The 27,647-nt window shown below is 49.5% G+C and overlaps 1 protein-coding gene across 4 annotated transcripts in view; it reads left to right on the top strand.

Annotated features, from left to right (window-relative positions):
- The window catches only part of Mylk (myosin light chain kinase), a 192,151-nt gene that overhangs the window by 96,676 nt on the left and 67,828 nt on the right, over nt 1-27,647 (top strand). For 2 of the 4 annotated variants that reach the window (XM_057764119.1, XM_057764118.1), the window contains exons 12-17: nt 4,957-5,094; nt 6,834-7,031; nt 7,711-7,960; nt 11,487-11,558; nt 11,996-13,119; nt 19,863-19,979. In XM_057764119.1, coding sequence (XP_057620102.1) covers nt 4,957-5,094; nt 6,834-7,031; nt 7,711-7,960; nt 11,487-11,558; nt 11,996-13,119; nt 19,863-19,979 — 1,899 coding nt within the window. Of the gene's footprint in view, nt 1-4,956; nt 5,095-6,833; nt 7,032-7,710; nt 7,961-11,486; nt 11,559-11,995; nt 13,120-19,862; nt 19,980-20,380; nt 20,447-24,421; nt 24,478-27,647 lie in introns of those variants that run through there. The other 2 variants (XM_057764120.1, XM_057764121.1) reach the window with 2 other exon arrangements.

The raw sequence follows: 27,647 nt of genomic DNA, 5'->3' as shown, positions 1-27,647 counted from the left end.
CCTTTTGTTTCGGCAGAAGCCACTTACTGGGAACCCAAGGCCCCCTCTCTCCTTCAGCGTGTATTTATAGGAGGGCTGACCCATTTCCTCACCCCATGGAGAACTTGGGCTGATTGACTGCTGTCCTCTGGCCTGAATTCATGATCGTCATGTCCCATGTCACTTACCCTGCCCCTGCTGGAGGGATGCAGAACAAACAGGAAAACTGCCGGTTTGAGAACAGATTAATTCCCATCATTCAGTTATTCCTGCCACTGTCACTGTAGGGCTAAAGGGAAGAAAGAGCAGGGTCAGGGACAGTGACTACTCTGGATCTAAAGCCTGAGCTGCTTCCTTTATTCCTTGCCTGGGAAGATGCAGCAAAGTTCCGTTAATTTACTTTGAGATCTGTCCCATGGTGTCTCCAAGCATGGCATCACAGAACTTGCAGTGACATAGATAGATAGACAGATAGATAGATAGATAGATAGATAGATAGATAGATAGATAGATAGATAAACAAAACGAGTCGGTAATCATGAGGGAGGCTTAGGATCCACTGCTTTTTAGGATCTACTGTGTGGCTCTAACAGATAGGACTTAGCCAGTTCTACCTGTAATGATGAGGCGAGCAGGCTTGCTTTTCATCCCGCCCAGTTCCCAGCCACCTGGCTAGCTTATGCCCTGAAATAACAACACACAAACTGTATTCATTTAACCACTGCCTGGCCCATTATATCTAGCCTCTTCTTGGCTAACTCTCATATCTTGCTTAACCCATTTCTAATAATGTGTATAGCACCACAAGGTGGTGGCTTACCAGGAAAGATTCAGCATGTCTGACGTGCTGAATGGCTCCATGGCATCTGACCTCACTACCTTCTACCCAGCATCCTGTTCTGTTTACTCCGCCTACCTAATTTTCTGTCCTATCAAAGGGCCAAGGCAGTTTCTTTATTAACCAATGAAAGTAACACACAGACAGATGACCCTCCTCCATCATCTACCAATGCCATTGATAATGTATGTGGACAATCCTGATTTAGGATGGTTCAACTTGGGGTGTTCAACTTTATGATGGCATGAAAACCACACACCTTTCATAGAATCTCTCTTCAGATTTTAAATTTTGAATCCGAGCATTTCCCAACATAGTAGTGTGAGCCCTGAGATGACTGAACCCCTAGAGACAGGTGAGGATGAGGGGCTTTAGGTAGAGGCAGAGATTTACTTATGATCAAGAGATGGCCCCAAGTCTCAGGTTTCTGTCATATGCTGGCTAGTTGTTGTTTTGTTTTGCATCAAGTTGCTGCAAGCTAGAGTCATCTGAGAGGAGGGATCCTCAACTGAGAAAATGCCTCCATAAAATCAGCCTGTAGACAGTTGACGTTTAGAGGGCCCAGCCCACTATAGGTGGTCCTACTCCCTAGGCCAGTGGTCCTGTATGGAATAAGAAAGCAGACTAAATCAGCCATAATGAACAAGCCAATAAGCAGCACTCCTCCATGGCCTCTGTTTCAGTTCCTCCTCTGTTCCTGTCCTGTTGTTCCCTAGTGATGGACTATGACCTGAAAGTTACGAGTTTTTTTCTGAAATCTATAAACCTTATCTTTCCCAAGTTGATTTTGATCATGGCATTTTTATCACAGCAATAGAAACCTAAGACATGTCTCTTGTCCAGCTACAGGGGACAGACATTCAGGTCTTAGATCCTGGGAGCTTCCAGTCCATCATCCCTCATGCAGGATGGAGGTACAGACAGGTCCTTAGACCCCAGCAGCCAAGACCCACAGGGTGCCGTGGCTTTGCTGAAGCCCCAGGTGAGGGAACAGGCAGTGGGGAGAACTGAGAGAGAGTGGCCTGGAAGAGCAGACAACCACCTACTGGAAGGCAAGCATGCTGGAATCTGGATGTTCCTGTAGCACCCAGAAAGAATTCCAGTCCATCTGTATGGAGCTCCATGGCTTGGGCTAAGAGGCAGAGCAGGAACAGGGAGTCCTCTAGAGAGGGAAAACATTTTGTCCTCGAGCCCTCCAATCTGTGCAAGACAGGAAATTCCTCAACCCTCCAGAGGCAGCCAGCTTTCCTGACCGCGGCAGCCCAGGCAGGGACATGAGGTAGATTTGTGCATTTTCAATACAGGCTCCCTAAGTCCACTTCCACAGCCTCCTGCCAAGACCCCTCCAGCAGCTGCACTCCATCAAAAGAGAATTCCTGAGATGCGGGCAGGGGATCAAGAACCCTACCTGGTGGCCAGAGGTGGGATGGAGCGTATCTGTCTTCGCTGCTCTTGTGTGCCTGCTCCTTATCCTCCCTGGGACACTGGCTGGGAAGAAGCTTCATTCTGACCTTTATTCAACCCTCTGGGACTTATCCTTCCATGGTCCCAGAGGCTGGGCTAGGAGAGCTTTGCTTTCTGTGGCCCCAGGTAAAAATCAAGATGGTAGAGAAAACACCCTGGAAACTATCCCGAGTTCTAGAGTTTGAAAAGAGGTTTGGAATGTATTTCCCTGTGGTGTTGGAGACCCAAAATACTCCCTTGAAACTTTGATTGTAAGTTAGAGACATTAGTGTGGTTCCGGTTATAAAAAGATGCCCGAAGATGGATACTTTGTAACGAGCTTGTCTTAGTTCCAACTTCTAGAGGTCAGAAAGGGAGACACAGATGTTTTCACAGGTCTTCATGAATGCCTCACACTCTGTCCTATCAGAGCTAAGAAGCAGTAGAAGTGGGGCCATGTACAAGTGCGTGCTGAAGACAGGATCCGTGCAGGCTCCAGGCTCACTTTAGAACACTGTTCGCACCTTAACCAATCTGGTGCCTGAGACCCAACTCACTCCTGGGAGAACTAATCCATTGTCTAAAGAGCTTTAGAAAGGCTTTAATCCCTTCATAGGGGTGCTGTCTCCCTGACCCAATCACCTTGCAGAGGACCCCTTTCCAATGCTTTCATTTTGAGAGTGAAGTTTCTTTATGACTTGTAACACCCAATTCTGTGTTACCCCTTGGTACAGTTCACGTGCCATTGTACCGTACGCGAGTCAGGCAAGGGCCTGGAGATTGAAAGAATACACAAAGAGACCTGGGTCATTCTAAAGGAGATCAGTCGAATGCCGTTTATTTAACCTTGGGGAAATCCTTATATACCTAGCTGCTGTACAAGGATTTCCGCCCAGGCAAGTGGGATATTACATGCCAAAGATGGAGTCAACAATGCCCTGCAGCTAATCACCAGGCGGGGGCAGGGGGGCACAGGGGGAGCACAAACAGAATGCTTTAGTTAGCTGACCAGGAACTGTCCTCAAGATGAACCCCAGGAACAAGGGTAGACCCGGGCCCTACAATGACTCTCAAAGATCATGTAGAACCCTTGCCTATCTCAGGCCCTGAGTTTGATACCCAATACAGCAAACACATAAAAAATAATAATTTGATGCTGTTCAGCCTGGGTTTTAATAAATTCAAACCATAGTACCTGCCCTGCTAATCGTATGCCCTACAGTACCAGAAAAAAATAAACAATCAAAAACCAGCAAAAGGCTACAGAGGAGAACAGACACTGGATAGTGAAGGACTCGTTCTGCATTGGAAGTAGCCAGCGCTTTACCTCCTAGAGACTGGCTAAAGCCAGCTTGAGCATAAATGGCAAGAATAAGGAAAAGCCCTCCTATGTATCTGTCTCCTCAGAGAGCAGAGTAGGGATGGACCAGGCCTGTACCCAGAGACCTGTCCCGGTCATTGCCCTTAGCTCGCACACTCCCTTTGACCCTCTCCCAGGTTGTTGAAGTTTTATGAAAGTACAGGAGTCGAACCTAGTGAGTTCGGAAGACATATTTATAACCATGGGACATTTACAACGGACTAAAAAGTGAACATTTTTGTTTCTCGCAAGCATTCCTCAGTGCTCTTTTCTGATCCATCTCCACACACACACACACACACACACACACACACACGAGAGATGGAGGGGAGGCTGTAAAAATGAATCCTCACCCTTGCACAGGTGAGGCTGCCGCTCAATCACTGAGTCGCATCCCACCCAGTAGTGTTGCTTTGTTTAGCCAAGACGTGACCGTACCCTAAGTTGGCCTCAAACCCACCGTTCTCCTGCCTCTGCCTCCTGAGTGCAGGGATTAGAGGTGTGTGTCACTACACCTAGCTTTAGTTTATTTTTCAGAAAAGGCAAGAAATGATCCCAGAGTGGGGCGGTGGTGGCGCATGACTTGGGAGGCAGAGGCAGGCGGATCTCTGTGAGTTCAAGACCAGCCTGGTCTACAAGAGCTAGTTCCAGGACAGACTCCAAAACCACAGAGAAACCCTGTCTCGAAAAACAAAAAACAAAAAACAAAAAAAGAGAAAGATATGATCCCAGAAGTAAAGGTTGGTAGTAGAGTAGATGTTTATATCTGAGATTCCAGATTTGCTACCCAGCACCGAAAGAAGAGGTAAGAAGGGGACTGGGAGGAGAAGGAAGAAGAAGAAGAGAATTGTTCTGTTTGCTGTGTACGCTGTACACACAGATCATGTCTGGCAGGATTAAGAAGAATCCGAGCATTGTTTACTGCTGGGGAGACAGTGCCAGGGGACGAGCGGGGTTGGAAGGGAGACCTCACATAGGCCTTTTGGCATCTTTTGAATTCTGTGTCACATGAGTGAATCACTTAATTCAAAAGAGCAAAGAGAATTTAAGGGGGAAAATCTTTATGAAGATGCCAAGTGAGAACTTCCTCCCCGAGGTTCTCCTCCGGAAGCCGAGCTTGCTTGCCCAGGACTCCATGGAACTTCACTGTTTAGTCTCTGCTGTCAAGCAAGAGCATCGTCACGTCAAGTAAAGACATGGGGCCTACATCCCCCGTGCTCTCCAGAGCCTCCTGACATGCATGAGACCCGAGCTTCAGCACAACTCTGTTGTCTAGTGTGTTTGCTGAGCCTGTGAAAGAATAATGTTTCCCTCCCATTTTATTCCCACCACACAGAAAAGAAGAGTGAAGGAGAGAGGGAGCACCTTCTGCCCCTGGCTCCCAGCAAGCCCGTCGCACCCATCTTCCTGCAAGGCCTCTCTGATCTCAAAGTCATGGATGGAAGCCCGGTCACCATGACAGTCGAGGTGTCAGGTCTGTCCGTACCGCTCTCTCCTCGGGGTGTGTAAGAGGGTGACCATGTGGCAATGGGTATTGCTCCTAGATGCCCAGAAAATCATCGTGGAACCATCAGCAAGGGATTCAAAGGAATGAAGCCTCTTGGCTTCTCCTGCTGTGTGGGTATCATTTATAGATTGAGGGTTATATGGTTCAGAGGAAGAATATGGCAAAGATTAATGTGCCCAGTCCCAATGGAAAGTTTGGGGTCTTGTTTTAAATAATTCCAACTCTTTTTTAATTGGTACATATTCATTGTAAGAAAATAATGAGTTTCATTATTATATTTATTCAAAAGAATCATATACTTTAACTGTATTTACTAGTTACCTTTCCTTTCCTCCCACCAGCCCCCTTCTATTTCCCAAATAGTCCCCCTTCTACTTTCAAGTCATATGAGGAAAAAAAAAAACAGGGTGCCCAGTCTTTTTGCTCTTAATCGATATAGTTGTCAGAATCTTATCCAGAGCAATAAGGCAAGAGAAAGAAATGAAAAGGTTGCAAATAGGGAAAGAGGAAGTCAAATTATCCAATTTGTAGAAAATATAAGCCTATACTTAAAAAAATCCCTAAAGACTTTCTAGAAAGTTTTTAGATGGTGCAGAATGAGCTCGTGTGAGGTCTCGAGTCTCCGCAGCCATCTGAGTTGCTCCAGTCAGATTCTGAGGTAGAAAGCTGATAATCAGAGATCCTTCTAAAACAGGCAAAGAAATGTGGCCTGCACAGAGACCAAGCTCTCCTGCCCCTTGCTGGGGCTAGCAGGAGAGGCTCACGAAGTCCCAGCTCCAGACTCATGACAGAGTAGACCTCAGTACCTTTGGATGCATCTGTAGTTCTTGGTTTCTATCAGTGCCTCTGAAAACTAGGAGGACCCATCTCTGGCTTCCTAGTTCTTCTAGACCTGCAAAGGCAATAAATAAGAACCATGAGAGGACCTGAGGACTTGTCCTTGAAGAGGTGATGATCCCCAGCTCCTGGAGGATGAAGGCCTTTCCATGACCGCTTCAGACAGAGCCTAGGTCTCTTTGCCACATTTGCCATGCCAATTGGATGTCAGTGAGATGACATCCAATTGAAAGATATAAGAGGCACTTGACACCTGATCCCCAGACCTGTACCTGTCCCATGCAGACAAATGGCCATCTGCTCACTCTAAACTCCCCCCAGGGGCTTCACTCCTCTGGAAGCAGAGCCTCGTGGTCAGATTTCATACCTACGAAAACCCTCACATGGCCATTGATCTGTACCCCCAACACATTCCAGAAGCATAGGCTGGCACTCCTACCCATCACCAACCATGTTTAGAAACCCTCTGCAAGCTGGGGTCCTGAGACCACATTTGTGTGGTGGCCCTGTGTGGTGGCCCCGTGCTTACAGAGTTCTGTCTGGTGATAGTCTGCAAGGGAGCTACCATGGCATCACCATGTGAGGCAGGGCAGGGCAGGGCAGGGCAGGGCAGGGCAGGGCAGGGCATGGCAGAAACACCTTCAGGGCTAGGTGTGCTCTTTGTGCTACACGCCGTCCAGTGAGCAGCTCACAAAGGTTAGATTGACTCAGTTGTTTCTCTGAACAATCCTACAAGGCAGAACATGTGAGGAAACACAGGCAAAGCTTTGGTAGCGTGTTCAGCTCAGCATTAGCATGTTAAGTGCACAGTTGCGTCCAGACTGGGGAAGTCCCTCTCTCACAATCTTGTGTTGCTACTCTCTGCGCAGGGAACCCACCTCCAGAAGTCATATGGTTTCACAATGAGAATGAGATCCAGGAGTCAGAAGACTTCCACTTTGAACAGAAGGGTGGCCGGCACAGCCTGTGTATCCAGGAGGTGTTCCCAGAGGACACGGGCACATATACCTGTGAGGCCTGGAACAGTGCTGGAGAAGTCCGCACCCAGGCCATACTCACTGTGCAAGGTGAACCTGAGCTCCTTTGGCGCGCGCGCATGCGCGCGCATGATGGGGGGAGCGTCCCAGATTCTGCAAAAGCCTTTTAGAGGTGAGGGAAACACAGGAGACCACTCTGGTCCCATTGCAGCCTCAGAGGCAGATCACTGTCTCCATCTCAAACTGTGGCAGAGTGGGACTTCCTTCCCAGCTTCCTGAGGTCCCAGCTCTCTCTGGGCTGCTGCTAAACTGGATGGATTGCTGAGGTGATTCCGTAATGTACTCAGTTTGGTGCTGATGGTTGGGATATGAATTACACATTTGAGTCCTTTCTGTGGAAGCCTCCTCTTAAAGAGGAAAGGTGAGATACACACATGCCGTGAGCAACAGTTCCCAGCAGTCAGACTGGATACGTATCTGGAGCACCCAGCCTGGGACTCCGTACTGTCATGGTTCGCTGCCCTCACTTTGACTTACGTAAATTCATTCCAATAGTATCGTCTGATAACATAACTGAGGCAGATTTTCAAGAAGTATGTGCTGTATCTGCATACCCTGTCCAAGAACCTTCTGTACCACCTAGTCTTTGGTAACACACTTTTGTTACCAAGGTCTTCCGACCCTTTGCCCTCATGGAGGATGGAGTGGATGCCAAGCCCTGTGCTGAAGAGCTTACATCCTAATGTTTTTTCCCCTTGCTTACCTCCAGAGCCTCATGACGGCACCCAGCCCTGGTTCATCAGCAAGCCTCGTTCAGTGACAGCCTCCCTGGGCCAGAGTGTCCTCATCTCCTGTGCCATAGCTGGAGACCCCTTCCCCACTGTGCACTGGCTCCGAGACGGCAAAGCGCTCTCCAAGGATAACGGCCACTTTGAGCTGTTACAGAGTGAGGATGTGTTCACCTTGGTCCTAAAGAACGTGCAGCCCTGGCATGCCGGCCAGTATGAGATCATGCTCAAGTGAGTCTACATGTCCTGCCAGCCTTCCTCACCCCCTCCTCAGACTCCTGGGCTAGGACTGGGAAGTCAGAGGAAACCGCAGCTGGAACGGGCCCAGTGTGGTTACCATGCTCTTGGTTCTTGCAGTTGAATAGAACAGGTCCTCGTGGAGAGCCCTTCCCTCTGAGCTCAGTTCCCCAGGAACTTGGTTCCCCAGGAGACTCTCACGTTACATATTGACTCGAGATATTATGTGGGGTGTGAAGACTATGAAAGATGCAGAAATGTGAAGCAGGCCTGGTAGCTCACATTCTTAATCTCAGCATTTGGGAGGCTGGATCAGGAGGGTTAGGGTAGACTTGAGGCCAGCCGAGGCTGCACAATTATACCCTCTCTCAAGAGAGAAGGGGCCGGGAAAGAAGGTATGGATACGGGAGGGTAGAGGTTTAAGGGGTTGTGTTAGTATTAAGTACCTTTTGCTGTGTAGCAAATCCCTCCACACTTACCAATTTAAAACAGCAAATACTTGTTCACAATTTCTGTGGACTGATGTGTTAGTCCATTTTCTGTTTCTGTAATGAAATGCCCGAAGCTTGATAACTTTATAAACAAAGGGCTCTGTAGGTCCCAGGGTGGTAGCTTTATCCAGTGATGGCCTTCCTGCTGGCAGAGTCTTAGGATGGTGCAATGGCATCATAGGGCAAGAGGCAGAGAGCATGCATGCCTTGATCTTTCTCTGCCTCGTCTGTACAGCCACTAGTATTCAATCACAGCCTGCACGTAGGATGGTTTATCTAGGCTTAGACAGGTAATGGGTGCCTGACTACTTTGTAACTTCTTTCCTGAACTGTATCAATTCCCCATGCTGAGCCCATGGTGTTCATCAGTATCAGCTCTCTAAGCTACATTACAAGACATTTGCTGTGATGGAAGACTGTGCTTGCAATAATTGTGAGCATGTGCTTTCTACGTACAACAGCTAGCTACTGCTCCATAGTAGACCACCCCAGATACCTAAGGGCATTAAAGATATACTTTTAAAAAATAAAACCATTATTTCTTAGAAATCTTTGGGTCTTCTCAGAAGTTCTGCCCTTATGGGCAGAACTCTGTGGATCTGAACTAAACACAGGACCCTCTTACAATTATCTGTTGTCCTGTTACCATCAACCATGTGCCTAGAATATGTCAACTGACTTTGCCTTTTGCTTGAACTCATTATTACCCAGGGGACAAATCTGTCTCTGTGATAGGAGCCGAGACCCTTGCTCAGGAGGCCAGTACCAGGACAGAAATTGACCTGATGTGGCAGTACTTTCTGATGAAGGAACAGTACTTTGACATGATCCGTGTATTAACCAAGCTAGATATCCTATAAGAAATGAATTTTTTATGTGTGTGTGTAAGATTTTGTTTGTTTGGTTTGATTTTGTGGGATACGACTTCATATTGCCCGGGTGGCATCAAACTCAATATGAATAACCTTGAATTCCTGATTCTATTGCCTCCACCTCCTGACTTTTTGGGAGATTTTTGAAGCAAAAAGAAAAACTAGGTCTTGGCCAGTAAAAAGGACTCAGCTGTTAAACGAGCCAAGGACGAAGGGGGTCAGGGGACTCAAAACAAAGGGCTGGAAGAAGTTTGCCAGACCCTTAGAGGGAGGGCAAAAGGCAGACTGTCTGGGACCAGCTGGGGACAGCCATAAAATGTAGCCTATCCCAGCTGGCAGGGACGCAAAAATTATCTAGACTGCTCATCTAATAATGAGGGACACGGAGGTCTCAGGTCACCGACCTGCTCATGGCCATGAGCTGAGCCTAAGTTCAAGCCCTCGTCTTTTGCTTCAATCAGATGGTCTTCCATTCTTACACTGGGGATGTCATCCCATGCACTGGGTATTAGGGGACCTGGAAATTCACACTGGCCTGTTCACCCATGTCTCCCTTGTCCCTTTCCTTGCAAAGTCTGGATTCCTCATTCCTCTGGGAGGCCATTACCATGGTGCTGACTCTGTCCCCAGCAAGAAATGGAAAGTCAGTGGAAAGTTCTCTCTAGGAGTCCTTGCCAGGCCGGCCAGGGACCTTGTTCTCTCTCACTGTCTTTATCCTGACAGAAGTCAGACCTAGCCCATGGGGGAGGGCCTTTCAAGGAGGAAGGCTGGGTGGCTGGGAGAACACCAAGGGGGTCCAATCTGACTCTACTACTATGGAGTAGTGGATGAGACTGAGTTTCGACTTTTCCTACCCTTCACAAGCTCTGACCAAGAGGAGAGCTAGCAACAAGCCAACTCCAAACTCCAGCTGCAGGGAAATCCATTCTTCCCCTTTGTATATAAAATCACCTATGTACGGGTGGTTTGGGGTGAGACCCAAGGCAAGACTTCTAACTAGAGCAAGAGCTTCTTTACGGGGCTCGGGAAAGGGGAACCAAAGGTCTGTGAGTTCAGCACATTATTTAACCTTCACCCCCTCCATTGTCCTACAAGAGCAGTGCTGCCTCTAGCCTGTTGGAACCATAGGTGAAATGAGTCGGGCTGTGTAAGGAAGAGGTCCCAGAGCTGGCAACTGCTTTGCCTACCGTGTGATCTAAAAGGGTCCCTCGAACCTGCAGTGTTGTGAAGGCGCTAGGGGATTGAGTGGGACCTGAGGGTCCCAGCACTGCCCTCCACAATGCCCACAGCCTCCTGTGCTTTTCTACCCTTTCTGAACTTAGCTGGCATGTTGCTGAGAGCAAGACAAAGCATGTGGCCGTTGTGAGGGCCAGACGATCCTGGATAGAAAGTTTAGTCCTCGGAATGGTGGACTTTCCCCTTCCCTAAACAGCACTCTGAAATGCCAGCAGAGGGCAGCCTTGTAGGCCAGAGGACTCTCTGCTTTGAATCTGCCCTGTTGACCACTCAGCCCCTAAGAAGAGGGGCCTCAGCCAGCGTGCACCCCTTGAGGCTGAAAAGGTCTATGAGTGTAAAGAATCGCAAGCCCTCCCCACCTGAAGGAGGAAAAGAAAGGCCACCCATGTTGGGAGACACGCTTGTTAGGTTTTTAACACGGAACAACACAGAATGTTGAGGGAGAAGGCTGGGACTGTTTTCAGGGAGAATTCAGCCACTGAGGATGTGGCTGTCACTGCTTTGAAGGAGTTGGGAATCAGATGGCAGGTATCTGAGCAGGGCCTGTGTGCATAGACCAGCGGCTTCATCACAGCCCCCGGCAGCCTTTATTCTTGGACTGAGTGATTAACTGGTAGTTATGAAAGGATTCCCACTTGTACATGCTGCTGCTGCCTCAGATAGGTTTTTTTTTTTTCCCCTCTCCCTTCTCTTTAATTCAGAACTATAAAAATCAAGGTTGACCACAAGGTGAGAGCTCTACCCTAAATCTAAGACTGGGAAGGATGCCACAGCTAAACCCTAGGCCACCTTCATCCCCGATGGCCCATGAGCTCGTGACCAGGTCTACACTTGCCTTGCCTTCCTTCCAGTCCTGGGCTGAATAGGTCCTTTGCCCGGGGAGTCTCATAGTCCTTATTGTACTGTCCTTGACTTCGCCAGGAACCGGGTTGGTGAGTGCAGTTGCCAGGTGTCACTGATGCTGCAGAACAGACCCTCCAGAGCCCCACCACGGTGAGTGCCCCCAGGAGCTGCCTGGTCAGGCTCCTGCACTCCCCACCCTCCTCCTGGCCTCGAAGCCTGGGATTGTTTGTGTCCTCCTACTGAGGCTACCAGAGCCAAAGGGAAAGATTGGAAGGGGATGAAGGAGGGAGGGCAGGGGAAGGCAAAGAAGGGGATGATGTGTGTTTCTTTTTCTTTATTTTATTATTTTTTTTGCACACACCCTTATAAGGCTACTGAAGTCATTACCGATATAATAAACCAACTAGGCAAGTGAGCGCCTCTCACCAATGTTCCCTTCTATAAACACAGCCTGGCCGGCCCCCACGTCCCCTTCCCCCTCCTCTCTACCCTCCGCCCTCAGGGATTTGCTCTCCCCAGACGTTTCTGCCTTACCCAGCCCCTTTTCCTCTTGCTACTTTCCCTTTTTCCTTCACTGGTTGCTGCAGGGGGCGGGAGCCTGCTGCCTGTGAGGGCCTCTGTAGTGGAGGAGTTGGAGCTCATGGTGATGGTGACCGTGATGGGACCCTGAGGCCCGGCTGGCCAGCAAGAGGGCAAGGTTGGCCAGAGGAGGAAGACGGAGAAGACGTGAGGGGGCTGTTGAAGAGACGGGTGGAGACCAGGCTACACACAGAAGAGGCCATCCGCCAACAGGAGGTGGGGCAGCTGGATTTCCGTGACCTCCTGGGAAAGAAGGTGAGCACCAAGACCTTATCAGAAGAAGACCTGAAGGAGATCCCAGCTGAGCAGATGGATTTCCGCGCCAACCTTCAGCGGCAAGTGAAGCCAAAGACCGTGTCCGAGGAAGAAAGGAAGGTACATAGCCCCCAGCAGGTTGACTTCCGCTCTGTCCTAGCCAAGAAGGGGACCCCTAAGACCCCCGTTCCTGAGAAGGTCCCACCCCCAAAAGCTGCCACCCCAGACTTCCGCTCAGTGCTGGGTGGCAAGAAGAAATCACCCTCAGAGAATGGGAGCAACAATGCTGAGGTCTTGAACGTCAAGGCTGGGGAAAGCCCCACGCCTGTAGGCAACACACAGCCGGTTGGGGCCCTGAAACCCATAGGCAATGCCAAGCCTGCTGAGACCCTGAAACCCATAGGCAATGCCAAGCCTACTGAGACCCTAAAGCCTGTAGCCAATGCCAAACCCACTGAGACTCTGAAACCCGTAGCCAATGCACAGCCTGCAGGGTCCCTGAAACCCGTGGGCAATGCACAGCCTGCAGGGTCCCTGAAACCCGTGGGCAATGCACAGCCTACTGAGACCCCGAAGCCCGTGGCCAATACCAAGCCTGCTGAGACCCCAAAAGCAGCTGGGAAAGAAGAGCTCAAGGAGGTTAAGAATGATGTGAACTATAAGAAAAGCCATGCCGGAGCCACAGGCCACGAGAAAAGACCCGAGAGCCAAGGCTCAGCCCCAGTCTTCAAGGAAAAGCTGCAAGACGTCCGTGTAGCAGAGGGCGAGAAGCTGCTGCTCCAGTGCCAGGTGACCTCTGACCCCCCGGCCACTGTCACCTGGACACTGAATGGAAAGACACTCAAGACCACGAAATTCATCGTCCTCTCCCAAGAAGGTAAACGGGGGTGAGGGTAGGGAAGTTGGAGTGCCTGTACCTGCCCGGGCCACTGTCAGAGCATGAAGCTGCAGTCCTCTTGGTGGTCGCTTGTAGCCAGAGCCTGAGTTGGAGTAGGCATTCCTTTTCCTCTGTCACTTACGGATGGACTCCCTGCTGAGGACCCTTGGGTGTATACATGACCCTACTGTGACGAGAGTTGGCTTTCTGGTTTGTGCAGTACGCGCTGTGCCTTGGTGTCTGTCTGGCAGAACCTTCTCCTGGCACCCCACTCTGGGCCCCTGTGAGCAGACCTATAGGACTGAGTTGTCTAATGTCCCCCCACCCTCATGGAAAGAGCTATGCTTGCAGACTAGGAAAGGGAGTACAGCTGGGGGCCCTGTGCCCATTACTGATTGAGAAGTGTTATCTGAGTTTAGGAAACAGTGGGTGGTGGCATGCTGGTATGGAACTAGGGCTTGGCATCAGCGACAGTTCAACCTTGAGAACATTGTGGGTCCGAAGGGACCCATGGACAAGCCAAACACTAGGCACAGCCCGATGGCCACACTCACGCGGGGCAGAGCTGCTCGCTTCCTAATTTGGATGAGACTTTTGTTTGCTGGTGTTTCACATTCTTGGTTGGGGGTGGTGCAAGTCCTGTCACCTATGGCCTTTGTGACTCTGGAGTTCTCAGATGGGCCAGTTTACACCAGAGAAATGGGAGTGAGAGGAGATTTATCCCAGGCTCTTGGCATGCTTTGTTCTTCTACTACATTTATTTATTTATGTATCTGTGTGTGTGTGTGTATGTCGGGGGTGGGGGGCTTTGGTGGATTATGAATGTGACCACACATTACCTTACCAGCCCTCAGTGTGCTTTAAGTCATCATTATCCATCCCAAGTCCTGCCAGGAACTCCTAGGTTAGACAACATCCCACAGTCCCCTGAGGTGAGTAGTGGAGGGATGGGGTCCTGCTTGAGCTAGAGCTGACCCTAATGAGTCATGAAGAAGTTCCCAGGATGCAGCATGTACCTTGAGGTGCAGAGGACAGTCCCTGCAGAGGCTGAGTGGACAGGTCTTAGCAAATGCTAATGCACTGAGACAGAGACCAGCCCCTTCTCCCCTCCTCTGTCTCCACTAGCCTCTGGTCACTCCCCTCCCCACCCACTCTCCCCTCATCCCACAGCTGTCTACCTCCAGACACCTGGAGGGAGGCGTTTACAGATAGCAGCATCGTTGTCCCTTATTCTACGGTTCCGCCAGCTAATCCAGAGGGGCCAAAATATACAGAGTCTAAATGTTGAAGGACCACAAAGCAAGCTGGAATTTCCTTCAGCAGAGAGAGATGATGTTATCTTCTGCTAGTGTATTGGCACAGTAACTTTTTCACATGGATGTCCCCAGATTGGCAGGATTCTCCAGAAGGTATCTGTCCCCGTGTCTACTAGTTCTGGGTCTATGATATTCACACACACTAGGTCTCAGAGAATCTGTGGTGGGGTGAGAAGTACATGACAGTGGGTGCTACCATTTTCCCTGTTATACCCAAGGTCCTCCATCACACAAACAAACTGGAAAGCTTGGCCAGGGGTGTTTCCCAGGTCCCCATGTCTAGTGACCTCTCTGGGCATGATGGAGGACAGCCACCAGCCTGGAACATGAAGTGATAGATTCCTGCAGTCGTGTCCATGAGTACATCAACCTTGGAGAAACAGGAGTTCAAACAGTGGTGAAGGTGGCAGTTCCTAAAGCCAAAGCCACCAATAGCCACTTAGAGTCTGTTCAACAAGCAGTGTAAGGCAGGCCTCAGCCCTGGTTCCAGAAGTGTTCCTGAGCCACCAGCCACTGGCTTCTCTTATGCCTGGGTTGCTTGGAGTAGGCTGTAGAGCAGAGATGTAAGCAGCATCTTCGTCTCGCAAACGAAAGTCCTGAAATCCTCAACAGAAAGATCCAACCCAGACTCTAAACAGTATTCTCAGTACTTCAGAGTAGGAATACCTAGTTTCCATCGGTTGAACACCATGTCCTGATGCCATCTTAGACACCTGACACTTCCTGTTCCCTTAACTCTCACCTTCCTAGCTATCTTTCTAACAGAGAAGTTAAGTAAATTGCCCAAGGTTGCATAGCTCTCCAGTAACAGAGCTGGGATTTTAATTCACATTGCTGAGATTTTTGTGACTAGACACAAATACTGGGAGACAGGTGGTACCCTCAGCTTGCCAACCGTCTGGCCTTTCTTACAACAGTAAAGGGGAGAGTGCTTGTCCTCCAGATGCCAGCCGCACCTCCTAGACCTGCATTCACCAAGTCTTTAAGAGGGATGTGCATTTTAGGGCTTATCAGCTGTCAATCATCTATTTGGTCCAGGGTGGCAGCAAGGTGGCCAGAAGTGGACAAATCTGCTCCTAGTAGATCTGGCACAGAAGACATTGGCTCACTATTATAAAACTGTTGAAGCCAAGCACCACAGAGTGGATCTCAGGGGAGTTACAGCAGGCTAAGGAAAGGAATGACTGATGGGAAAGCCCCCGGACTCCCTCGGAGCTCAGAAAGCAGGCCAGACTTGGGCAATAGGGAAGTAAATGGTCCCTGTACATTGGGGCACTAAAGGCTGTCTACTTGCAAATGGGCCTATCTGGACTGGCTGTAGTGACTTGGCCCTGATTTCAGCCCACATCCTGTCAGAGAACATGTCTGAAAGCAACAGAGAGCCACGCAGGGGAGATTTGGGAGAGAGGAATGCTACAAACAGTTGGGTTTTAGGGACTCTGACTGGCTCACTCACTGCTGAAGATAGCACAGGGGATGGTGGTGAGGTCCATACTCCCAAGGTGAGCAGAGCCACAAAGGGAAAGAATCCAGTGAAAGAAGTACAGACAGACATCTGTTGTACAATCAGTGGCCTGGATTGAAGGGCGGGGTGATGGCCGGGGCTGGGCACAGAAGAGGGAGGTGGAGCGGACTGAATGCTCCTGAGCCACAGGGTTGTACCCTTGAAACTCAGTGGGTGACTTGAGGTGACGAGTGGGGGAAAAGGCAATACCCATCTTCCTGTCTATCTCCCCACCTCTACCTCCGGCTGCACTGACGCCTATCCTGTCAATCCCCCCCTCTTTCAAGATTCACTTCCTCCAGGATATTTTCTCAGCCTACTGTCCCTTTAGTCAAGAGACACTCATGCCCTCCTTATACCCAGTTAATCCGTGGGTTTTAGAAGGCCCACTGCTAGGGATGGCTGTGTAGGTATGGGGGTTCCTCTGCTGAGCCCCAGGGCCTGCAGGACAACCCCCTAGAAGAGGTATGAAGGTCATTGGTGGGATTCTCAGAGGGTCCAGGACGTGGAAGTGGTCTTCCTCATCTGCCCCCAGAGCTGTGGGATATCTGTGTTCAAGAGACATCATCTGGACCTGCCCTCTGGGGACAGGCACCAGGGCTTCCCTTTCCAGACCTATCTTGGCTATAGCAGTGACCCTGGAATCCAGGCAGGGTTGAGGTAGCAATAAAAGGGCCTTTATTTCCAAGGTTTGCTTCCTGACTCCAGGCTGGGCTTTCCCTAGCAAAACACTTCTCCCAGTCTAGTAATGACGCTTTGTTTTTGTTGCTCTTATCAAGAGATGATTCATTTTTTTAAATTGCCTTCAGGGTGGACTCTTACGAAGGCTTTTTCGATCTTGTATAAATTCATCCTGCAAATTACGTAGTACCTACTACCTACAAAGCATTAATTATACATGGTACCTTTGCTTGTATGTAGACTCCATTTAAAGAACTCAAAATTACCTATTTCTTTCTGTCTAGAAACTGCCTGGTCTTTTCAACAATACAGATTAATATATGTTATTGATTATGTGTTTGTGACCTTGTCTTGCATAGATCCTTCCAGGTTACCTGCTGTGGAAATAACCTCTGCCATTCAGATACTCTCGACTACTTATTGCAACTACATTCCAGCATGGTTACTTCCCTAAGAGCTAGCCTGGGAGACAGGAGTGTGATCCAGCAATGGCCTTGAGGTGGGCTTTGCTATGTTAGGTGCCTGGGGAATCCCAGGAAAGGTGCAGCTAGAGCTAGGGCCTTAGAGGTGACACAGAGGACACTGTGCCCCAGGAAGGGACCCTAGGTGAGTGACAGTGTTGGTCAATGCCTATCGGGAAGGTAGGTCAGGGAGGCTTTTGGAACCACCAGGAGCCTCTAGGACTTGGGGCAACCTCCTGACCTTAATCCTAGCCTCTTCTCACCCCTTCCCAACCCAGTCAGGAAAGGGAAGAGTGGGGGGGGGGTTCTTTTTTTTTTTTTTTTTTTTTGAGACAGGGTTTCTCTGTGGTTTTTGGAGCCTGTCCTGGAGCTAGCTCTGTAGACCAGGCTGGTCTCGAACTCACGGGGGGGGGGGGTTCTTTAATCACAGAAGAGCCACTTTCTATCCAGGAGGGGCTCTTGGGTAGCTCCTGCTGAACCACTCAGTGGATTCCCGCTTCCCATCCCCCCCCCCCACTCCTCCTCAATACTCCCTACCAGGCTGACCAGCTGAGGCTTCCAAAAAAAAAAAAAAAAAAAAATTGCTGGGAAACAGTTTTCTTCTGGAGGTCAAGAATGAGCCGTCCCACAGGAAATACCAGATTCTTCGTCTGGGGTGGCCAGCCTCCAGCCTGCCCAGTCTTCTAAGCCACGATGCATGTGGCCATGGCTAAACTCTGCTGGGGCCATGGAGAGCTGGGAAGAAAAGTGGGCTCTTGTTCAAATATGCCACTGCCCTTCTAGCCCTCGCACGACTATCTACTGTGCCTGTCGTTTAAGTTTCAGGCCAGAGGCAGCCAGGGGACCAAATCGTGAAAAACAAAAACAAAAAGCGGGTTATGAAGCAGGATGTATCTTGGGGATAGGGAAATGGGATTTGTCCTCCCAGACCAGGGAAATTAAGAGGTGGGTGGGTTTCTTCTGAGCCTAGTCTTGCAGGCTCAGATGTTAAGGATCATCCTAACATCCTCCTATCCACCAAGATGAATGGACAAGCTGCCTTTGCTTCTGTCCCTGTGCCTCTCCATTCTTACTCATGCCAGACTAAATCCATTCTGTTGCAGTTGGGACGATATGGTGGCCCATTGCCTTCTCCATGGAAAGACAGTGAGGCCCGTTCAAGAGCTGGGAGGAGGGAGGGGACACAGATCAGCTGTGCTTCCTTCCTAAACAGCAGCGTCGCCTTTCCAGCTCTCCAGCCTGGGTATGGCCCATGAAACACTGTAGCCTTTCCAGCTCTCTAGCCTGAGCATGGTGCTGTGGGCCCAACTGACACTTCCCTTATTCTCTCGGTTTCCTGCCATCTGCTTTGTATAACCATGTAACAGAGGGAAGGTAGTGATTGGTTACGTTCCCGCTGGGAACAGTGCCCACTGATCTTGTCCCGCATTCTCCCAGCGACAGTGGCCTGAAGGCTGTGGGGATGGATAGCTTACAGACAGCAGGGTGGCACGGCTCTGCTCTGTCCTTCTCTTCACTGGGTGACTTGAGCAGGATGCCATACTATAGGCTTGTTCACATGGCTCAAGGGAGGACCTAGAAGATGGCTGACCCTTGACTGGTCAGGCTAGCCCCATTCGTAGATGGCCCACACCTACACCCAGGAAGATCTAAAAGAGTCCCAATCGCTCTGAGGATGAGAGAACTGGATGAGGAAGGACCGGATCCCTGAGCTCTTGTATATTCTCAGCCTGCCTTCCCTCTCGGCCCTCGGAGGTGGTTCGTAGACAAGGATAGCCTACGCGGCCTGTAAGGAAAGAAGCCATCCTCACCCCTCCCGAGGGGGCAGGCAACCCGGCCTTGTAGGAAGAATGCCCCAGGAGTCTCTTTTATGGCCTAGGACCCCTTGGTGGTCTGTCCTTAAGTCATAGCACTTCCTAAAAAAAGCCGTTTGCCAAGTCACACACCACAGCCACTACGCTCTCACAGGAGAGCTTCCCAAAGGCCAGTGTCCCTGATAGACATGGGTTCCCACCCTTTCCTACTTACCTGTTCACTCAAACCCCCTTTACCTTGGGCTGGTGAGATGTCTCAGTGGAAACATGTGCCTGCCACCAAGCCTGACGACCTGAGTTTAATCCCTGGCACCCGTATGGGGGAAGGAAAAAGCTTCCTGAAAGTTGTCCTCATACCTCCACACATACATCATAGCAAACACATGTTTAGTTTGGTTTGGTTTGGTTTTTCAAGACAGGATTTCTCTGTGTAACCAGGCTGGCCTCAAACTCATGGACATCTGCCTGGCTCTGCCTCCCAGCTGCCGGGATTACAAGCGTGCGCCACCACTGTCCAGCCAAACTCATGGTTTTTGTTTTTTGTTGTCTTAGAAACTCGCTTTACCAAGCAGTACCCCCAGCATCACTGCAAGGTGACTCCTTCCTGGCCACTGTCCCCAGGATATTGTACCTGGCTGCTTATGCTCTGTGTTGGGGACAGGCAATGTCCATCTGCCCCTCCCCCTTCTTTCCACTAACAAAGGCTTGTCTCTCTCCTGCGGCTTATGAGAGAGCCCTCCAGTGGGGGAAGGGTCCTGAAGGATTGATTGGGAATTAGGAGTTAGGCTCTTTTGAAGCAGGTTATCAACAGAGAGTTTGAGGATTCAGAGACAGCCAAATTCTCGCCTGGCCTCTGCTCTTGGATTCTGAGAAGGGGCCTTTGAGGACACCTTCTGTGCTCCAGCTACCAGGGAAGGTACTGTGCCCTTGCCTGGGCATTCACACAGTTCCTGTTCTCTCCCCAAAGGTTCACTCTTCTCCATCTCCATCGAGAAGGCACTGCCTGAGGACAGGGGCTTGTACAAGTGCGTCGCCAAGAACAGCGCCGGCCAGGCAGAATGCTCCTGCCAAGTCACTGTGGATGGTAAGTCATGCTTACCCACTGCTGCCACGCAGGGCCCATCTCTCGGCCCCTCCTGCATCTGAATGACTCCCCACCCCATATGGTCTCTAGCCTTACTATAACATTCATTTGGTGAGACTCCAGCTATCTAGAAAGAAAGAAAGAGAAAATGAGTCAAGAAGGGAAGTGACAACCTCACCTTGATTACCTGACTGCCCACATGGCCTCTTCCTGTATCTCTAGCCAGGAAGAAGGGTTGTTCACCTTCTCCTCCCCTCCCTGTCCTGACCTCCACACCCAGAAGCTTCTGGGCAGGAAGTCGGGCACAAGGGCACCAGCAAGAGAAAGGGCACACCCACAGGAAAATGACTCTAAGTATTTGACAGACCACAGCAAGCAAGTGTGTACGTACAGTGCTGGTGCCCAGGCCCCCTGAAGAACCTTGACCTGAGGACAAAGCTGAGTGTGCAAGTGTCCTCCAGGAGAAGGTGAGTCAGGCTGAGGTGGGGGAGAAAGGAGAATAGGGCTAATTCTGCCAAAAGAAAACATGATAGCAGAGAGAAGGGAGAAGGGGCAGAGGATAGAGAGAGAGAGACCCCTGAGGAGTGTGGAGCTCCCCAACTAAGGAAGGAGCAAGGCCCAGCAGGAAGGGTGAGTTTGTGTCTCTTCATCCTGTCCGTGAGGAATGTGGAACTTGAGCATGGGGGTAGAAGGAGCCTTGTGCCGGTTTAGACTGACATCCTGGCTATCAGCTCTCTCGCCATCACAGTCAGCATTGGAAATCAAACACTCCCAGGATCCCTGTGTGTCTCTCAACCCAGTGCCTATCCTTCGTATGTTCATACTTTCCTGGAAACATCTAAAAATCAGTTTCTTGCCCCTGAAATGCCTGCTTAATAACCATCAGTAACTTGTCAAAACTGGTGTCCAAATAAGGCATCTGGAGGAGGAGCTTCCTTGTTCTGGCTCCTGAGTCTGATCGCTCTGGTCCTGAAATCCTAACCTGGTTTATGGTTAGTCAGAGAGTCTTTGTCCTCGGCTGGATCTCATGACCCCCTTCCTGATCACAAAACTCAAAGTGGCGTACATAATAAATGGGAGAAAAGATGGGGTGTCTTCTGACGGAGTGTCTTTTGAAAACATACAAAGTAAATTAAATAACTCTAGCCAAAATAAGAAGAAGAAGGAGGAGGAAGAGGAAGAGGAAGAGGAAGAGGAAGAGGAAGAGGAAGAAGAAGAAGAAGAAGAAGAAGAAGAAGAAGAAGAAGAAGAAGAAGAAGAAGAAGAAGAAGAAGAAGCCGCCAAAATGGTCTGACAGGGTACAAGTAGCCTAGCCTAGGAATGACTTTCTAGGAACTACAGACTCTGCCTCTGAGGAAGTAGATCTGATGGATCAGGGTTCATGGTCAACTTAGTTGCATGCTGTGGGGCTCCTTCCTACTCCTGGTGTGTGTCACCTGCCTGTCACCACCTGCGTTAGGGACCTACTGCCCTCCGTCCAGGTGGTGCCTTCCTGGAAACTGATTTATTTCTAAGGCCACACTGGGGGCTTAGAGCGATTCCTCCTATCCGTAAGTGGTCAATCAGCTAATGAGGTTATCTGCTTTTGAAACCCCTGGCCTCTTGAGCTCCTATTTACACGGCTCGCTGCAGACAAGAGAGCAATTTGTTCTCCTTATCTGCACAGTGTCAGCACCTTTTCCAGATTTGTTTGCAAAGGGCAATATCCTTTTCCTTTGCACAACGTGTTTAGGAGGTTTTGTTTGGTTTGGGGTTTTTTTTCTTCTGTTTAGGGGACTCATTCATTCTGAAACTCTGATTACCTAGGAGGCATCCTGGGGGACTCTTTGTGGTCTCCACTATCACTTCTCCCCAGTTCCTTCAAAGTCAGAATTTGGCCCCTGGCTACAAATCAGGACCTGGGACTTGGAAGGAGAGCTAGAAGAGAGACAGGAGAGACAGCAGCTGAGACAACAGAAGCAACTCACAGTTAATTGGCCTTGGTCTGGTTTTGTTTGTAGAGAGGAAAAAGGGCAGCCTTCTTCCCCAGCCTTACTCCCCATTTCCCATGCTGTTGTAGTTGGCGATGTGTCTCGTGCCATCTCTTAGATGAGCTTCTTGCCACACTTAGCTCTATTTACCCTCCCCCCAGGAGCCACCGCCAGGCAAACCCTGAAGGACAGCGGGCTTTTTAACCAACCTTATGGCAGCTTTCTGCCTCCTTTGGGTTTGGGTTTGTCCAAGCTGAGTGACCTCCTGTCTTTTCCTTCTCTCAGCTTTCCGCACTCCTGGGACACGGTGCTCAGAGATCTCAGGAGATCTGGCCACCCTTCAATATTGTCAAAAGCCCATGTATGTGTGGCAAGAGCGTCTTTCTAAAAAGCAGGATCCATGGTTTCAGTCAAATTCTCAAAGAGACTTGGTGTATGCAATCTTGGATTATGAGTGCTGGGGAGGCCGAGGCAACAGGATCACAAGTTCAAGACCAGCATGGGAGACTGTCTCAACAAAGAAATAAAGATAAGGCAAAGGAGGAAGGAAGGGAGAAAACATTTGCCCTTAGGAGTAGCTAGCAAGGGTTGACTTTTCGTCAGCAAGTGCGTCTAATCTATCTACTGTAGCCTCCTGCCTGAACTCTGGGTAGAAACAGTCCTGCATCCCTTCCAAATGACAGCGAGGTCTCTCTCTACTGTGCTGACTTCTGATTGGCTTTCCTGCTGTCACTCAGCAGAGCTGGTCATGCTTCCTGGAAGCCACTACCACTCATTCAGCCTGTGTCCAATACCATTAAGAATACAATGTAAGGGGGCTGGAGAGATGGCTCAGCGGTTAAGAGCATTGCCTGCTCTTCCAAAGGTCCTGAGTTCAATTCCCAGCAACCACATGGTGGCTCACAACCATCTGTAATGAGGTCTGGTGCCCTCTTCTGGCCTGCAGGCATACACACAGACAGAATACTATAAACATAATAAAAATAAATAAATATTTTTTAAAAAAGAATACAATGTAAGGATGCATTTCAGGATTTCACAGACAGGAATCCTGTTGGGCTCGGGTGTGTTCTGTTTCTTTCCTTCCTTCTTTTCTCCCTTCCTTCCTTCTTCCTTTCTTCCTTCACTCCTCCAACTTCTCCTCCTCTTTGTTTAAGACAGGGTTTCTCTGTGTAGTCCTGGCCATCTTGGAACTCATTCTGCAGACCAGGCTGGCCTTGAACTCACAGATCTCTCTGCCTCTGCCTCCACAGTGCCAGGATTAAGGTATGTGCCACCATGCTTGGCAAGTGTTCTGTTTCTTATAAGGCAGGAAGGAGTAACCTACAGAATGCAGTGTGTTCGGCTATTAATAGCTCTAGTTGGGTCATTTGCCTATGAAAACAGGTATTTATGCCCTTTGTTGATTGTGGTCATATCACCCTTTCTTCCAAACTTAGCAGAAGGTAGGTGTCAACTTGTCCCATCCTGAAGGGTACTGACCCTGTGATGGGTAGAACTTGACAAAAAAAACTCACCCACAAGGGAAGTAGTTGACTTTTAATACCTACGGTGGCCAGAGACTTTTGTACTTCATCTTTTCAGTTTCTGCAACAAGGGGCAGGCTACCTTTCCCAAGGAGCAAATGGGCTCACAAAGACTGACAGTAAACACCGGTCCAGGCTGAAGTCCCGCCCAGTAAAGCGCAGTATTCATTGTCCTGAGAGAACGCAGGTGTGTCTGGTCCTGGGGCCTGCTAGGCCTTTCCCAGCTGGTTCTGGTCAGGGAATTTGCATGGCAAGTCACTTCTGAGAGACCTTGGCATCCATTATTGCCAGCCCTCTGCTTGGAAGTCACTTCTACTCAAGGGACATTCGTTCCTATGATTCCCTCCCAGCTCAGGTACACTAGCCAAGGCACCCAGCCTTATCTTCAGGGAGAGCAGGGCTTCATGGTCACAAAAGATCACACGTCTTTGCGGATGAGCACGTAGCAGTAGCACCCATGCCATCGTTCGTTCATTCAACGAATATTTAGGTCTGCACTCTGCCAGGCACAGCTCAAGGAGCTGGTGTTTGGACTTGACTTTCATGTGTGTGTGTGTCCTCATGCATGTGCGTGTGTGCATGTGTACGCACATACAAACACTTAAGCAATACCATATGATGGTGGAAAAGTGCAGCCTGGTAATGGGGAAGGGACTACTTCTTCAGAGAAGTGTTGCTGAGGACTTATGATAGAATGAACATTTGGACAGAGACCTTCAAGGAGTTTTAGAAGAGAAAAGAGGTGAGAGAGAGAAAAAGCAAGAGAAAATCCCAGAAAGACCGTGCTTGTGGGCAGCATGGGAAGAAGCAGCAGACTGCTAGGCGAAGCACCAGGTGCAGAGTGCCAGGAAAGAAAGTTAAAGAGGGGGCAGGGTCCAGGGCTGCAGAGTAGCATGAACTGGAACAGGAAACCAGGTTTTCTGTGTATGTCCCAGTGTATTGGGACAGCACCAGATGCTTGTGAAGGCTCGCTCAGGCATCTTCATGGTGAGCAGACCTCAGGTATGTAAGAAAGAGAGCAGGGAGGCCAGCTGCAGGGTGTGATGACATTTAGACTGTTAGAGTAGATAGAAGAGATGGGATTTGTCATCTGGTTTGATTAAGAGATGATAGGAGCTGCTGATAAATTCAATCTGGAGAGTTGGACAGGAGCCAGGTCTCTGACTTGTCACATCTAGGCTTTCAGGGGGCAGGAAGGGAGGGTCAATGGTGATGCTACCTACTTAAGTCAAAATGTGAAGGCTGGGGGACCGTCAAATTTCCATGCATATGAGGATAAAATGCCCAGGAGACAGCTCCAGAGATGAGTCACATGGACAAATATTTAGATGAATCTGAATCTGAGGGACTGAAGACAGAACATAGGGTGGAAGTCACACGGAGAGGTCGTTGACTGAGTTGGGATTGAATGAGCTCCTATAGAGGATGTGACTGAAGAAAAGAACTGAGAGACATGAGAGTACAGCCCTAAGAGGTAGAGGGAGCTCAGGGGTCTGCAGAAGAGACTGGGATGAATGTCCTCAAGAAGAGAGAACCAAGTCCGGGAGAGAGATAGCCCAGAAGCCCGATGGTCAGGATTCTAGAGAGAAAAGAATGACCAATGAGTTCGATGCTACCACTGGGGCAGCTCAGCCTGATCCATGACCATTGGAAAGAATAACACAGAGATCGTTAGTGACCATGATGAGAGGGGCAGCAATCTCAGCCTTATTTAATACTGAGAGACGGGATCACCTGCACAGGCCACCCTGGCTAGTTGGATAGGAACTTAAACCCTAGTGCTGGCTCCCAACCGCTGTGGTCAGCTGGCTGTGCTAAGTAGAAGCTGACCTGCCTTGGTCTGAGTCCTGGCATGTTCCTTAATCCTCTCCTGCTTCCATATTTATTGTTTAAATCTTCATGTGCAGCTAGTTAGTAGTAGGTGGGGCTGAAGCGAAGGACTGGGTTTATAGCTCTAAAACGCTTAAATAGCCCGAGGCCAGAGGACTGGGTTGAGTCTAAGACTAGCCTGGGCTGTGTGGCAAGTACCAACCTACCTGGGCTACAGGGTGAGAGTTTGTCTCCAAAATAAGGAAAGAAAGGGGGGAGGGAGGGAGAGAGAGGAAAAGAGGATGGAGGGAGGGAAAGAATTTAAGTATTGGTGAGTGTCATGTATGCCTGCTGTGAGCACATGAAGGACATACATGTGTATGCATGGGGTAGATACCTAGTGAATGCTACCTGTTATTTTGATTTTTTTTTACTACACTTTAATATTTATTTGAGGCCTAAGGACATGAAATAGAGTCTATATGGAACTCGGAGGACAGTTCACATGAGTCATTTCTTTCCTTCCACCGTGTGGGTCCCGGGGATCAAACTCAGGTCCTCAGTCTTGGTGGCAGGTGTCTTTACCCACTGAGGCATCTCACTGGCTCCTTGCCTATTGTTTGCCACTCGCTTGCCCTTGGCTCTTCCGGTGGGATGCTGTTTTTCCTAACTAGGAAGGTTCTCATCCCACAGTTTAGGAGCTCATCCAAGGGCGGCTCGTCACCGCTAAACAACCCGGCCAGAGAAGACTTCACATTTCCCCAGCCAGAATTCCGTATGCTCATATGCTGCTTGCTCTTAAGCAGAGAGACCAGCAAGAAAAGAGCCGTCCCAGGGGATGCAGGAGCCCAGCCCCCTGCTCTGCCCTTTCTGAGGCTTCTGAAGTTCAGACCCTCCCCTAGAACCTTCCCAAAACTGCCTTCTCCCTTGCCTAGGGTCAGAGTCCAGGGATCCAACCTCTTGGGGGTGGGGGAGATAGTACAAAAAAGTATGCCAGGGGCCTGAGTCCAAAGCTAGTCTAGCAGTAGAAGGGATGAGGCATTGTCCATGTAAGGGAAGATCCCCTGATCTCTTTAGGAGCCCCAGATTTTCCACACCTCTATCTTTGACCCCCATACTTTTTTAGGGGCACAACCAGGCCAGCAAAGGACTCCAGCCCTAGGGCTCAGATCTAGAAATAAAACCTAGTTTCGGCACAAAATGATTAAAATAGACAGAAAATACGAGCTGCTCTCGAACTTTTATTACTATTATTTTTATCCCCCGGGCAGCACGTGAGCACAAAGCTGGTTTCGATTAAGCGTTTGGTCCTCCCAGCCCATTCCATGCTGCGGTTCTCACAGTGGCCAGGCAGCTTGGTATTCCTGGCTGGGCCCCATACCTCCTACACAGCCCCCACATTACTGGCACTTAGGGGGTGCTGCTCTCCCCTGCCCTGAGCCTCTGGGTTTGGAATATGCCTGATTTGGAAGGGAAACTTGAGCCCTTTTCTTCAGGGTCTGATGAGGAGATAAGCTGCAGTGAGTGGAGCTTCTCAAAACCAGCTCCATGTGCACCCAGGTGAAGTGCTCACTCTTCTCCTGAACCCACCCTGCCCCAGAGCCAAGGGCACTGCAGAGGCAGGTAGAGCTGGCTAATCAAGGGCTTTCTGAAGTGAGAGGATGCTAAAGTTAATTAGAAGGTGAGGGAACATGGCTAACAAAAAGAATGAGTTCATTTAGGTAAATGGTGCTTTTGATCTCGCCAAAATACCATCTGGTTTGGTTTTTTGCTTTTCGTTTTTTTGTTTTGTTTTATTTGTTTGTTTGGTTTGGTTTGGTTTTGGTTTTTTGAGACAGGGTTTCTCTGTTGCTTTGGAGCCTATCCTGGAACTCATTCTGTAGACCAGGCTGGCCTCAAACTCACAGAGATCCACCTGCCTCTGCCTCCTGAGGGCTGGGATTAAAGGCGTACGCCACCACAGCCCAGCCCAAAATATCATTTTATGTCTTCCCTGGATTTTGGGATGCAGTGAACTAGAAAAGATAAAAGTTCCCTTTCTATGACTATGGAAGCAGTTTAAATGATTCGCCCAAGTCCTCACAGGGGCCAATGACAAAGACAAAATGCATCAAAATAGCACCCAGCATGACCGACGAGGAAAGGCCTCCACGGGCCCCCGATACCCTCTTTCAGAAGCCAGGAAATCTGGGCCGATCACCTTGGCTTGCTTGTGCCTCCACTTACATGTCAGAAAAAGGACTTTGAGCTTCTTTGATCCTATTTCCCAGACTCCTCTCTGCTCTGGAACTTACTGTGAGAAAAAGCACACTAAAGCAGGAATTCGGTACTCCATACACACTCTGCCATTCATTCCTCCTCCT

This window comes from Chionomys nivalis, chromosome 3, assembly GCF_950005125.1.
Source record: "Chionomys nivalis chromosome 3, mChiNiv1.1, whole genome shotgun sequence".
Lineage (NCBI taxonomy): Eukaryota > Metazoa > Chordata > Mammalia > Rodentia > Cricetidae > Chionomys > Chionomys nivalis.
The sequence above is the reverse complement of the archived record's forward strand: the minus strand, read 5'-3'. Positions and strand labels throughout refer to the sequence as shown.